The sequence below is a fragment of the Garra rufa genome, chromosome 13 (assembly GCF_049309525.1).
Source record: "Garra rufa chromosome 13, GarRuf1.0, whole genome shotgun sequence".
In the NCBI taxonomy this organism is placed as follows: domain Eukaryota; kingdom Metazoa; phylum Chordata; class Actinopteri; order Cypriniformes; family Cyprinidae; genus Garra; species Garra rufa.
The window spans coordinates 15,463,248-15,478,623 of NC_133373.1; the positions used below are offsets into that span (position 1 = coordinate 15,463,248).

The 15,376-nt window shown below is 41.9% G+C and overlaps 1 protein-coding gene across 1 annotated transcript; it reads left to right on the forward strand.

Moving 5' to 3' along the window:
• The first annotated feature begins 3,579 nt into the window (after positions 1–3,579).
• Positions 3,580–15,010, forward strand: LOC141348420 (synaptotagmin-like protein 3). Its single transcript, XM_073852731.1, has 12 exons — positions 3,580–3,728; positions 4,007–4,222; positions 4,311–4,378; positions 4,544–4,598; positions 4,702–4,792; positions 4,890–4,944; positions 5,067–5,185; positions 7,050–7,181; positions 7,437–7,603; positions 7,744–7,843; positions 14,282–14,452; positions 14,822–15,010. The coding sequence occupies exons 1-12, from the start codon at positions 3,580–3,582 to the stop codon at positions 15,008–15,010; spliced, it is 1,512 nt and encodes a 503-aa protein (XP_073708832.1).
• Positions 15,011–15,376: the final 366 nt, after the last annotated feature.

Consider the following 15,376-nt stretch of genomic DNA (forward strand, 5'->3'; position numbering starts at 1 on the left):
TTTCTGTTTCGCAGACCTGTGTCGTCATCACGTGAACAGGAAGGATGTGGAATATGACGAACAACTCTGTCTCTATATAGTTGAGATTGCAGGTCTCTCAGCTGTCACTTCACATCACATCACAAACTGGTCTGAAGGTAAGTCTGCACGCAATATTTTCTCAGAACGATACACCAGCATAGTGATAATTATTGTATGCTGTAATCAAAGCTGCAAAATGTGGCTGGGGTGAAGTTTATCAGCAACAAAGTGTGTATAGTTTTAGTGCCATCAATGTCAGTAAACTTTTATATTTGCAAGACCTAGATAATGATGCTTTTTTTTAGTTCTTTGCACTTGACAGTGGTTGCTTAACACTTAAAAGACAGTTGTGAAATATGAAATATGTTCAATACCAACATTTTAATCTTTAATTCTAAAGATTTTTCTGAAAATTTGTGTTGATTAAAATATTGTAATAGTACAATAAATTGTATTCATTTTTTTCTTTTGACGACATAACAGTTCTAGGGTATTGAATCAGAAATGTTCATGACTTCTCTGTTAGAAAGGTACACTGTAAAGTCACTGTAGATCAGTTTATCTAGTGCTTGGCAACTCAAACACAAACACAGCTCAAAGCAAAAAAACTGAATGTCAAGAAGGATGTCTGTCTGAAAACATCTGATCTGAAGCTGATTGTCATCTCTTCTCAAAGCGACGTGTATAAAACATACGTGTGGCATTTGCTAGATAACCCTTTCCTGGAAGTGGCTCTTGCATGCAGCAAAAGCCCCTTGCAGTAAGCTGTCAAGGCCAGACGTTGTGGGTTCCCACGTAACCCCATCATTGCATGACAAGCGCAGTTCACCAGATATGAGTCCACCGGAGACACTTCACGTAAATGAGCTCATGAAGAACGTGGGAAATGACTACAGACTCTTCCCACAGTCCACTAAATTTCATGTAGGTCTGTTGACTCAGCTTCACCATGGCTATAGGTCGTTTCACACATTTTCAGAATTACGTCATTTCAAAAATAGCCTCATGATTTGGTTCTCGGTTTTGCTACCAGCACTTTGCATGTAGGCAATATGTTCTGATGCATTTTAGCTAGGATTGTAAACCTATGAAACATTTTAGTGCAATTACATGTTTTGCTATAATGATTAATAGGCGTAGCTCAATCAATGTTTTCTAAGAAAACCCAAAATAAAGATAATTGTTGCAGATTATTGAATAGTGCGCACAATGTTATTGTAACATTCTTAAATAATGTAACAAAAAGTAGCTTTAGAACTCTAACTAATTTAAGTCGAATTTCAGTTTGTCCATCCGAGGTAAACATTAACACAGAATGCGTTCTTGCGTTCCACTTGCGCTATTTTTGAATTGTTGGTCTGTATATGCCAACGAATAGAGAATGTTTATTTTTAAGAAACATATTTTAAATGGCGTGACAAATTATAACACCTTTACAAGTACGTCATGCGTTTGGTTTCACTTTGTCTATCTATTTTTGAACGTACTCTGTACTGCTTGCTCATGATGTGGTCTGGTTTGGTCAGGTGGGAATTGTGGTAAGAAGTTCTCAGTTATTAGATGGGGTGAAGGGAACATTGGCTAAAAAAGGCATGAATGTATGTCGACCTCATTCACAAGCAGTGGCTGCTGGCAGTAGCTGATGCTGATTGACATCTCATTTGTCTAAAGAAGTTTTAGAATTTTATCCGTTGTGTAAGTGGAGGCGCCAACAATCAGTTAACTAAATGAGATTAGAGAGATCAATTCGCACTTTGGACCGTTAACGCTACTTCATCTATGCTAGTATTACATGCACATACCATGTATGTACAGGTCTCGAAATTTCGACCGTTTTTGTCGCATATATGCTCCCAAAATTTAATCTGCGCGACCTCAAATTATATTTGGGAGCATTTTGATGATAACTCAGCGGCAGAGTTGCACTCACGCAGGGGCGTAATTTTCACTGGGTCTGGGGACACGTTTTTCAAAATCCCGTTTTGTGTCCTCCCACTTTTGTTAAAGTAATCTCTTGTATTGTAGAATGCATGCTCAGCACCACCAAGTTTCGATTTATCATTAAAACGAAACCAAAAGTAAAACCCGCAGGCGCATTCAAAAGCAATATTAATACCTACATTTAGAGAGCGACTCCTCAATGCGCGAAAATTAGGCTACATAAAATATCGAAGCTGTTATTAAATATTAGTATGTGGGCTACAATAAGTTGTGTAGTTGTCTATACTGCCCTCCAAAGGCAAAGCGCAGTAACTACACATTTGGTCAAAATTGCGTTAATGCGTAAAATGGACTTTGTGACAACTGTTTTGTCTTGTGGCAAAGTCTCCTGGTTCTGTTTTGTCCCATTTCAGAGAAACGAGAGCGTCAATATGTTTGACTAGCTGTTGTAAAAACTTGAAAGGCATTTTTCTCAGTTTAAGTGTTGGCGTACTGCACTTTGCCTTTGGAGGGCAGTATAACTCTGCATAATGCTTGAAAGATTCGGTCTCTATTTAAAACATCCTAAAACATTTCAGGATTTCTCTCCATATATCGGACTTCTATGGTGCCCCCGAGTTTGAACTTCCAAAATGCAGTTTAAATACAGCTTCAAAGGACTCTAAATGATTCCAGCCGAGGAAGAAGGGACTTATCTAGTGAAACGATCATTTATTTTCTAAAAACATTTACAACTTATATACTTTTTAATCTCAAAGGCTTGTCTTGCCTAGCTCTGCATGACAGTTAACTGTTAATGACAGTTAGGTTATGTCGAAAAACTCCTATCTCATTTTCTCCTCCAACTTCAAAATCGTCCTATATCACTGCAGAAGTACCAACCCAGTGTTTACAAAGTGAACATGCAAATAAGATCAAACACTCTTTCCAAAAAAGGTAAAACAGCGATGTATAGCGATTTTGAAGTTGGAGGAGAAAATGAGATGAGAGTTTTTCGACATACCTAAACTGTAATGAACCGGAATACACAGAGTACACACAGAGCTAGACAGATAAGACCCTTCTTTCTTCGGCTGTGATCATTTAGAGCCCTTTGAAGTTGCATTTTTGGAAGTTCAAACTCAGGGGCACCACATAAGTCCATTATATTGAGATAATTCCTGAAATGTTTTTCTCAAAAACATAATTTCCTGTCCAAACTTGGTCCTGGAGAATTTAACTGCAATTTGCCTCAACACACATCTGGAAGTTTATTGTAGTTAGTAAGATCTTGATTGGCTGGTTCAGGTTAGTTTAATTGGGGTTGAAACTAAACTCTGCAGGACAGTGGCCCTCCAGGAGCAGGACTGGGCACCCCTGACCAACATACAGCATGTTATATTTAATCTATAGCCTTTTATATAGCAATGTTTCATGTTTCAAATCGACCAATGTCACCCAGGTAGGTACGTTTGGTAGCAGCTTGGGCTGTGAATTGACAAAAACAATATTGTTTTATATGAAATTACTAAAAACTTTGATGAAAAGTCAAAAACACCACAACATCTTGACCACTGAACAATTTTTCAGAATCTGCGCAAAGTGGCATCTTCTGAACTGAACTGAGCTGTGGAGGAAATGAAACTCGAACAGGAAAACTGGGAAGTCATATACAATTGCTTCTGCCCTATGGATCTCGGATTATTCCAGGCTCTGGAGAGAGAAAGAGTCCTCGAGGTTCTTCAGAGAGACAAAGCACTTCGAACCATTGAAGCAGACAGAATCAGGTATACGTAAATGTTTTTAGAACAACTTCTTTAGAACATGTGTGTCCTTAGCCAGATAGCACACGTACGTCTGCAAGATGTCTGCTAAAAATTGCTTGATCTGGAAAGCACCTGCTGTGTAAACAAACATCTGACAGACATCTGTAGGATGTCAGTTTTACATACATTCTAAATCGTAGACATCGTAAAGACATCTAATGCATCTGAGGTCTTATAGACGTATTGCAGACGAGCAAACACTCATGTGTTGAATAACATTTCAAACTAATTTATTTTAGGAGGCTGAAGGTAGATCTTCAAGGTGTCTGTCGACAGAGCTCCATGACCATCATGCGTCCTTATGGTCAGAGATCATGTGCACGGTGTCAGCGGATTCTGGGGAAGTTCTGGGACTGTGGTTCGGTGTGCTGCGGATGCAGCCATCGCATCTGTAAACGCTGTCGGGTCGTCAGGTCTGCACAGGAGTGGAAGTGCACAATGTGTCATGCATACAGGTAAAGACAAATCCCAATGGATTTATACCAAAGTATTCAAATCTATGAGAAACGCATTATTAAACAATCATAATAACATCCCTTCCAGGGAATTTAAGATCAAATCGGGTGAATGGTTTCTGGAACAGCAAGCAAAGAAATTTCCAGATGTCAAAGGTTTGTCAGTTTTCATTATTTCTGAGGACAATTGTTCTTTTGAATTTACTAAATTTACACGTCACTGTTACAGTAGACTTTGTGGTCAACCACTGCATTCTTCAGCCAGTTTTTGTTTAATAAAAACATTGTGTAATTGACCCCTGTCTTTTTTTTTTTTTTCAGATAACAGTCATGAAACCATCGGAGACAAACTATTACAGTCTTATCAACGGCTCAGGTTGGAAAGCCTCTAATATAAAAATGGTTAAAATAATCATTATAATAATCACCTTTGGTTTAAGATGATTCTTGTGTTTTATTGTGCTTATTTTATGTTTTAGCTTTATTGCAGTTGTGCCTCCAACTCCTCCTCCAGTTTATGAACCAACATCATACAACAGATTGACTTATTTACCAGAACAGGTAAAGAAAGTAACATTTTCTTTTTTTTCTTTTTTTTTCTTTTGTTGTGTTTCTTCATCACCTAATAATGTGATTCTGTTTATACTAGGACCTCAAAAAATCAAAGCCATTTACTAAATCTATGGAGAACCTGATGGTGTCTGTCAGTGCTCACATAAAAAGTAAGAAAACAAAGTTAAAGCTATGTTTCTATGTTAATTGTAATAACATTGTAATAACTCATATATCCACAAGAGTCTCTACAACAGCCTGATCTGGGATGTTTGTTTTGTCTTGATGCTAGAGTTCTCCAAATCTCAGAATGATTTGACTGTGGAAGCTGGTCAGCTGACTGTGGATCATGGACTCCTGCAGAACTCAAGACGTATGAGCCGATCAGAGAGTGCCATCAACAAAGTCAATGTAAGTCGACGCAGTATCGTCTACAAGCATTTGAAATGCAATTCATTTCCTGTAAACATCCTTCATTGCTGTTGATGCATGAACAACCTAAATTTGAGACTGAGCAGAATGATTTCTGAAGGTTAATGTGACACTAAATACTGAAGTAATGATGCTGAAAAAATAATTTGGATTTTTAATGTGTATAAAAATAGAAGAATGTTTTTTTTTTATATCGTAATAATATTTTCACAATATATATTTTTTTCTGTATTTTTGATTAAATACGTAATACTTAACTCATTAAAAAAATCTTACTGATTCCAAATTATTGACCGGCAGTGTGACCCTGGACCACAAAACCAGTTGTAAACCAGTTTTAAGTAGCACAGGTATATTTGTATTTATAGATTTTTTAAATACCAAAATCATTAGGATATTAAGCAAAGATCATGTTCCATGGAGATATTTTGTAAATTTCATACAGTAAATACAGTCAAGCCTGGAATTATTCATACCCCTGGCAAATTCTGACTTAAAGTTACTTTTATTCAACTAGCAATTTTTTTTTTAATTAGAAATGACACAGACGTCTCCCAGAAGATAATAAGACGATGTACAACATGCATCAATGTGGAAAAAAAATATTACTCAACTTTTATTTACATTTGAACAAAAAGTGGCATGCCCAAAATGATTCATACCCTTCTCAATAATCAATAGAAAAGCCTTTATTGGCTATTACAGCAAACAAATGCTTCCTATAATTGCTGACCAGCTTTTTGCATGTCTCCACTGGTATTTTTGCCCATTCATTTTTAGCGATGAGCTCCAACTCTTTCAGGTTGGAGGGTCTCCTTGCCATCACCCTGATCTTTAGCTCCCTCCACAGATTCTCAATTGGATTTTAGTCAGGACCCTGGCTAGGCCACTGCAAAACGTTAATGTTTTTGTCTGATAACCATTTCTTCACCACTTTTGCTGTGTGTTTTGGGTCGTTGTCATGCTGAAATGTCCACTGGTGCCCAAGGCCAAGTTTCTCTGCAGACTGCCTGATGTTGTTGTTGAGAATTTTGTTGTAATGTTCCTTTTTCATGGTGCTGTCTGCCTTGAGATGTTGCCACCAGCAGAGCCCAGATTCATCAGGATTCTTTTTTACCTCTCTCACTATCCTCCTGGCCAGCACAGGTGTCACTTTTGGCTTCCGACCACGTCCTCTGAGATTTTTCACAGTGCGGAACGTCTTGTATTGTTTAATAATACTTTGCACTGTAGCCACTGGAACTTCAAAACATTTAGATATGGTCTTATAGCCCTTTCCTGACTTGTGAGCAGCCACAATGCGCAGCCACAGGTCCTCAGTGAGCTCCTTTGTCTTAGCCATGACTGTCCACAAACCAACAGCAGAGAGCTTCTGTTTTTCACCTGTTGAGTTGATTAAAACAGCTGTTCCCAATGAATCAGGATAATTAGGATGCTTTAGAACAGCTTGGACTATTTGGAATGGTATAGAACTTTGGATTTTCCCATAGACTGTGACAGTTTGCAAAGGGTATGAATAATTTGGCACATGCCACTTTTTGTTCAAATGTAAATAAAAGCTGAGAAATATTTTTTTCCACAATGATGCCTCTTTTACATCGTCTTATTATCTTTTCGGCCCCCCAAAAAACTTGCTGGTTGAACAAAAGTAACTTTAAGTCAGTATTTGCCAGGGGTATGAATAATTTCGGGCTTGACTGTATATCGAAACTTAATTTTTTGTATAGTAATATTATGCAGTGCTAAGAAATTCATTTGGACAACGTTAAAGGCGTTTTTTTGCACCCTTAGAATCCAGATATTTAAATAGTTGTATGTACTGATTGATTTTGTCTCTTCACAGCTGTGCAAAGTACCCAGTCTACCCAATCTATCCCAGAACACCAGAGGTGTCGATCATTATGCTTCAACAAGTACACTTTACCTTACAGATGACGACGCTTCATATACATCCGCATACAGCGATGAGCAAAGGGTATGTATTCACAGGACATTTAAAAAGTTTTCTGTTTAATCAGATAACCGATGAGTACAGATCTCTCAGGAAGCAAAGTGCCCAACATTCTGCAAAATTCTGCAAGATAACTGCAAACACGCTTAGATAACGCTTATAGGCGTATGAGGATGCGTGCTGTATTGTGTGTTAATTCTCTCTCACGACTTTCAAACATCAACGTAAAAAGTGTAATGTTAATAAATATGAATTTATTCGAAAATCTGTTTTGTACAGGACAGCAACAGCAGCACAGGAATGGACTGTGGGATCTTTGAAAACACTAGTGTGACTGGAGAAGTAGAGGCTGTCTTCGGTTATAACAACAGGACGTCCTGTTTGGAGATAACTATCAAAGCCTGCAAAAATCTGATGTTTGGAGATACGAAGAAGAAATGTCATCCGTAAGTTGTTTTGATGGAGCGCATGTTTGCGGTGCATTGCAGACTGTACTATAAATGTTAGGAGAACATTGTTGCTAGAACATATTTGGCTCATTTATGGTTGGCCTAAAAAGAAATGTTGTTTCTTTCTAAACAAACAGGTATGTAAAGGTCTGTCTGCTTCCAAAGAAATATCATGATTATAAAACGAAGACAGCAGTCAAGAGGGGAAATAACCCGGTTTACAACGAAACCTTTACTGTGAGTACTATTTTCATGTTTTCCATTTTATTTTAGTCATTTTTATTAATGTGCCACTATAGGTTTTGTTTTTTATTTCACTTTTAGTTTTAGTTATTTTAGTTTTAGTCATGTTAGACTAAATGAAAATGGGACATGTTGCCTTTAGTAGCTAGGTGAAATAAATTAAGTTCAAATTTTAGTTAATATTTGTTTAATTTCAAGTAACAAATCATTTTATGTTGTTTTCGTTTTAGTTATTTATAATAACCCTGCAGTGAAAGGACATCATTAGCGAGAGTCAATAAAATAGCAAAGTTAGTCAGTTTTGCAATAAAAAAGCAAACAAACAGACGCTGAGTAAAATAGATAACCAAAATATTATTTGTTGTTGTTCTCGCAAGCTATGTGTCACGACCACACACAAAGGGAGAAGGTGAGTATCTTTCAAGGTATTTATTAACAAACGTGCACAGTACAACACACGTGCAATCGGGTGAAATAAGGTCTCTGTGGTCAAATCTTCAAACAAACACAACAGGTGAGTTCAAGTTCATAAGGATCATAGCGTTAGCAATAGTCACTTCCCTTTAACACGATTAACGTGTATCACAGGAGAACATCAGAGCAATCCACGAGGAGCACAGGAGAACATCGGAAGAATCCACGAGGAGCACAGGAGAGACAACAGGAGGGAGAGAAGATCCACAGAGAAGCATCCATGCAACTTCGATACCAGCCGATGAGTGAGTGGCAGAGGTAGGTATATAAAGGGTGTGGTGATTGCTGGTGCAGGTGACGGTGATTAGTATTCTGGTGATGGTTCACGGGTGTGCTGTGGTGGTGATTGGCTGGTTGGTGGAGGATCGTGGTGATTGGGGCTGAGGGAACGTGCAGAGGGTGTGACATCACCCCCTCCTCCACGGGTGACTCCTGGCACCCAAGAACGGCGACGGGGACGACCACGACCTCTGGGAGCTGGGCGTTCGGGATGTTGGCGGTGGAATTCCTCGAGGAGAGTCGGGTCCAGGATGTCGTCACGGGGTATCCACGATCTCTCCTCGGGTCCGAACCCCTCCCAGTCCACTAGGTACTGGAGCTGGCCGTTCCGCCGCCGGGAGTCTAGGATTTCTTGGACTTGGTAGATGTTATCTCCAAGGATCTCTGGCGGGTCGGGAGGAGGAGGTGACTCCGACTCTGTGGAGGAAGGGAACAGGGGTTCAGTGTGGCGCTTGAGTAGGGAAACGTGAAACGAGGGGGCGATTCTGTAATGTGGAGGTAGGTTTAGACGGTAGGTGACAGGGTTGATCTGTGAGTGCACAGTGAAGGGCCCTATGTAGCGGGGACTCAGCTTCCTACTGGGCAGCCGGAGGCGTATGTCTCGAGTGGACAACCATACCTGGTCCCCGGGGAGGTAAACTGGGTTGGGTAACCTACGGCGGTTGGCATGTTCCGTATGCCTCCGTACTGCCCGCTGGAGATGGACGTGCGCTGAGTCCCACACCCTCTCGCTCTCTCGGAACCAGTGATCTACCGCGGGCACCTCGGAGGACTCTCCAGTCCATGGAAACAGAGCTGGTTGATAACCTAGAATGCATTGGAATGGGGTTAGACCAGTAGAGGTTTGACGGAGGGAATTTTGCGCATACTCAGCCCACGGTAGATACTGGCTCCAGGTGTTTTGATGTTGGGAACAGTACGTCCGAAGGTAGCGGGAGATTTCCTGTATTTTCCGTTCGGTCTGCCCGTTCGTTTGAGGGTGATATCCGGATGACAGGCTGACTGTGGTACCCAGAAGTTGGAAGAAGGCCCGCCAGACCCTGGAAATGAATTGGGGTCCCCGATCGGACACGATGTCTTCTGGGAGTCCGAAGTTCCGGAATACATTGTGGAATAGTGCCTCTGCGGTTTCTAGTGCTGTGGGGAGACCTTTGAGAGGTATTAATTTGCAAGCTTTCGAGAATCGATCGACTACCACTAAAATTGTGGTGTAACCCTGAGAGGGGGGCAGGTCTGTGGCGAAGTCAATGCCCAAGTGTGTCCAGGGTCGGCGGGGAATAGGTAACGGTTGTAATTTACCTTCGGGTAAGCGGCGTGGGGTTGTGTTGACGGCGCAGACCGAACATCCTTGGACGTACCGTTCCACTTCCCTGCTCATGTTGGGCCACCAATATTTCTGCTGGAGGAGCGAGAGGGTTCGCCTGCTGCCAGGATGTCCTGAGCCGGGGGACGTGTGCGTACTATCCAGCAGAAGGGGTCTGAGACGGCTTGGGACATAGACACGACCCGGGGGAAGCTCCGGTGGTGCAGGTTCCTCGAAGGTGGCGGCCCGTATATCTTCATCCAGCTGCCATAGTATGGGTGCGAGAAAGACAGATGGGGGTAGAATTGGATCAGGATCGTCAGAGGTAGGTTCAGGTGAGTGCATACGTGATAGGGCGTCTGCTTTGGTGTTTTTGTGGCCGGGTTGGTAAGTAATGTGGAAATTGAATCGGGCAAAGAATAATGACCAGCGAGCTTGGCGGGCATTTAGTCTCTTGGCGTTCTGAATGTACTGGAGGTTCTTGTGGTCGGTTATTACGGTGAAGGGGAACTGGGCTCCTTCCAACCAGTGCCGCCACTCTTCGAGGGCGAGCTTTATGGCCAGCAGTTCGCGGTCTCCAATTCCATAATTCTGCTCAGCTGGGGTGAGTTTTTTGGAATAGTACGCACACGGATGGAGGGATCGGGGTTCATCAGACCACTGGGACAGCACGGCTCCTACGCCCACGTCCGCCGCATCTACCTCCACCACGAAGGGCCTTGAAGGGTCGGGGTGCTTGAGGATGGGAGCGGTGGTGAACATTAGCTTTAGACGGTCGAAGGCTTGCTGAGCCTCTGGAGTCCACTGTAGTACCCGGCGACCTCCCTTTAAGAGGGAAGTGAGTGGAGCCGATAGGAGGCTATAGTTCTTTATAAAGCGTCGGTAGAAGTTAGCGAAGCCTAAGAAACGCTGAAGCTCCTTCACCGTCCTGGGCTCCGTCCACTTGGCCACTGCGTCCACCTTGCCGGCTTCCATGTGAACTCCCTCCGCAGTGATCACGTATCCGAGAAAGGAGATGGTGGGCTGATGGAATTCACATTTTTCTAATTTTAGATAGAGTTGGTACTCACGGAGGCGTTGGAGAACCTGACGGACGTGGTCTTGATGTTCTTTTAGGTTACGTGAGTAAATGAGGATATCGTCAATGTAGATGATTACGAATCGATGGAGGTAGTCGCGGAAGATTTCGTTCATGAAATTCTGAAATACGGAAGGACTGTTAGCCAGGCCATAGGGCATCACCTGATATTCATAGTGACCGGTGGGGGTGATGAAGGCGGTCTTCCACTCATCTCCTTCTCGGATACGGATCAGGTTGTATGCACTGCGGAGGTCGAGTTTGGTGAAGACACGGGCTTCCCGTAGTTCCTCCAAGGCAGCTGGCACTAGAGGAAGTGGATAGGCGAATTTCACCGTGGCGTCGTTGAGCACCCGGTAGTCAATGCAAGGTCTGAGCCCACCATCCTTCTTGGGGACGAAGAAGAAACTGGATGCTGCTGGGGACGTGGAAGGTCTGATGAACCCCTGTTGGAGAGCCTCCTGGATGTAATTCTCCATGGCTTCCTGCTCAGGACGTGAGAGGGGGTAGATCTTCCCGTGGGGTAGTTTGGCGCCTGGCAGCAGGTCGATACTACAGTCCCAGGGCCGGTGCGGTGGTAGTTGTGTGGCCCGTTCCTTGCTGAAGACATCGGTGAAAGACTGATAGACGGGGGGAATGGCGGTGGCGGATTGAGTGGCAGGGCTCTCTATGGTGGTGGCGTGCAGAGGGATAGGACGGTATGGAGACTCTGTATTTGACGAGGAAGGATGGTAGCCGTGGTCCTCACACGTTGCGCCCCACTCCAGGACCTCTCCTGTGCTCCAATCTATGCGGGGTTGGTGCTTAATGAGCCATGGTCTGCCCAGGATGACATCCACGTTGGCTCGCGGGAGTACTAGGAGGGTCAGATGTTCCCGGTGGTTGTGTTGGGAGACGAGGGTCACTTTTCTGGTCCGGCGAGATATCTTACCATCGCCCAATGGTGAGTTTTGGATTGTGGTAATTTGGTAGGTGACCTCATTTTGAACGGTGGGAATTCGATGTTTAGCAATGAAGTGTGATGAAACAAAATTGCCAGCCGCTCCGGAATCCACGAGCACATAGATGGGGAGAGTGCGAGAGTTTACTATTAGTTCAGCGGTAATATGGGGTAAGAGAGACATGGCCGGAGTAATAGATACGGTACTCACCATTGGACGAGGCGGGCGGACTGGACAGGCACTGATGAAGTGAGAGGCTTCTCCACAATATAGGCATAGACGATTATTAATTCGTCGTTTCCTCTCCGCGGGATCCAGGCGATAGGAGTCAGTAATCATAGGCTCTTCCGCATCTCGTTGGGGTGACGATGTTCGGAGTGGAGGGAAGCTGGGTACAGACTTTGTAGAAGGACACGCTGAGAGATGTTGAGAAATGCCTACTGCCTTCTTAATAAAGGTTTCCAGCGGTACGTCGTCATCGTAAATGACCATATGCTTGCGGATCTGGGGTTTAAGCCCCTTACGGTAGGCTGCTAGGAGAGCGACTTGGTTCCAACCACTGGTGGCCGCTAGAGAGCGGAAGCGCAGGGTGTAATCATGAATATTGGACGTACCTTGATTCAGAGTAATCAGTTCGTCGTGCACGGAAAGGGGAGTGAGAGCAGCTCCAAACACGTCCTTGAAGTGGGCAACGAAAGCATTATAGGAGATTAATGCATCGCTCCGTGAATTCCAGAGTGCATCCGCCCATTGAAGTGCCTGCCCAGTGAGGAGGGAAATCATAAAATATATTTTAGAACTTTCGTTTGGAAACTGGTGTGCGTTGGCTTCGATATAGAGGGAACATTGCAGGAGGAAACCATTGCAACCACCCGGGTCTCCGGAATAGTTCATGGGGCGAGAGAGGGGCGTGTTGGAAATCGTCGTTGGAGCAGCCGGTAGAGATTGACGAAGGACGTTTACCATATCCGAAAAGGAGTCGGGGGTATCTTCTGTGATAGCGGCGCTCGCCTCCATGAGTGACGTGGTGTGTTATTACTTTTGGGCTGGTATCCTGTCACGACCACACACAAAGGGAGAAGGTGAGTATCTTTCAAGGTATTTATTAACAAACGTGCACAGTACAACACACGTGCAATCGGGTGAAATAAGGTCTCTGTGGTCAAATCTTCAAACAAACACAACAGGTGAGTTCAAGTTCATAAGGATCATAGCGTTAGCAATAGTCACTTCCCTTTAACACGATTAACGTGTATCACAGGAGAACATCAGAGCAATCCACGAGGAGCACAGGAGAACATCGGAAGAATCCACGAGGAGCACAGGAGAGACAACAGGAGGGAGAGAAGATCCACAGAGAAGCATCCATGCAACTTCGATACCAGCCGATGAGTGAGTGGCAGAGGTAGGTATATAAAGGGTGTGGTGATTGCTGGTGCAGGTGACGGTGATTAGTATTCTGGTGATGGTTCACGGGTGTGCTGTGGTGGTGATTGGCTGGTTGGTGGAGGATCGTGGTGATTGGGGCTGAGGGAACGTGCAGAGGGTGTGACACTATGAAAATGATTTGTGATTCCACAATCACATAATGAATGTTTACCGGAAACAAAAAATTAATTTAATTTAATTTAATTTAATTTAATTTAATGACATTAAGATTTTCCATGTCAAAAGAAATTGACAAAAGTGATTTTATGTCCATAGAAAGCACATTAAATGTAAGTAAAGTGTCTACTTTTAAGGTTTCAAATAAGTTTTTGGAGATTAAAATGTCAAAATTTGGTTGAAATAATTGTTAAAATTCAAACAACATGCTTATTCTGACTTGTACATATTAAAATATATAAAAGAATAAGGGAGCATATTATTTTTTGTGTGTTTTAAATAGGCCTAAGTAAAAAAAAAAAAAAAAAAAATCTTACTGACAAATGGGCAAAACATTTAATAATAATAATAATTTAAATTATTAGTTAAATTAATTAGTATTTGGAGTGAAAGCTATTTGTCTTTTAATTGTCATAAATTGATTTGTGTTGTAAATATGCCAGACAAGATTGTTACACTAAATTACATTTTAGTGAATGTCTTCTGTAAATTAGGGAAACATGTATGATATTGATTTTATGCTTAAACCCTTTTTGTCTTAGACACACATATGTATGCATTTATTCATTATTTTTTAGTTGTGACTTTTTATGTGTATTGAGTTATTTTACATTTATTTCAGCTGTATTTATTAAGTAAAATATATATATTTACACTCTTTTTTATTTTCTAAAATAGAAATGCATTGAAAATGTGACTATATTTTGAGGGTATTGTGTGCTGAATTCTTTGGTTTGTGTCTGTGTTTGCAGTGTGTGGTTGCTCCTAGTCAGCTGGGCAGCAGTGTAGTTCAGGTGTCAGTGTGGCACTGCAGGGGACTCAAGCGGAAGCTCTTTCTGGGCGAGACGCACATCCGTCTGGCAGACTTGTGTCTGGAGAGCACAGACACTCAGCGCTCGGTGTGCTACGCACTCGGCCCAAAGGTAAGATCAGTCAAACTAGACTGACCTCATTAGAATTAAACTATGAAATGATCTACTCTTAAATTAAGTCTTTAAGTGCTTTCTACTGGGCAAGTTGTAGCCCATTTCTATTACCCACTTCAAGTCAACATGAAATCACAACTGACTGCATTTAATTCACAGTCCAAGACTGTTTGCTTTTCTACTGAATCACACAGACTATACACTAAATTAAATTATTAAATAAAAAAATAAAATTGAATTATTAAATATTTAATGTTAGCTCCATCTCATAATATTAACAGATATAACTTTTGATTTTAATGCTGGATTTAACATAAACTGCTCATTGATAAGTTCAAAATGCTAAAGCTTGTTCTTTTATAACAGGGTCATCCACTGGGTGGTGATGAAGAGCTGCTGCTTAAAGCTCAATTCCAGTTTCTGCCACAGACTTACCCACATACAACCGGTATGAGACTAGCACTCCCTTACACACTTTCAGCCAGCCTAGAATATAGGAATATGAATATGTGTGTGGATGAGAGAAAGACTCCCTTTTCTGGGCTTATTATATAAGCAAATGTATTTAAACTCTTATTAAAGATAAATTAGGCCTATTTCAGAATTAAAAAAAACACTCTGTCACTTTATCTACAGACATTTTGATTGGAGCAGCAGGACAGCTCAAAGTCGTCATCACTGATGTGTCAAAGCTAAGCTATCTGTCAAAAACGGCTTACATTGAGGGGTGAGTGGACTGTATGTATGTCTGCAGTGTTTCAAATAAGCTTATACAGTGCCTTGCGAAAGTATTCATACCCCTTAAAACTTAAAAATATATATAATTATGTTCCTGCCTTATGTTAAACTGCTTTAAATTACTTTTTTCCCCCACATCAATCTACACTTCATACACCATATTGACAAAGTAAAAACAGAATT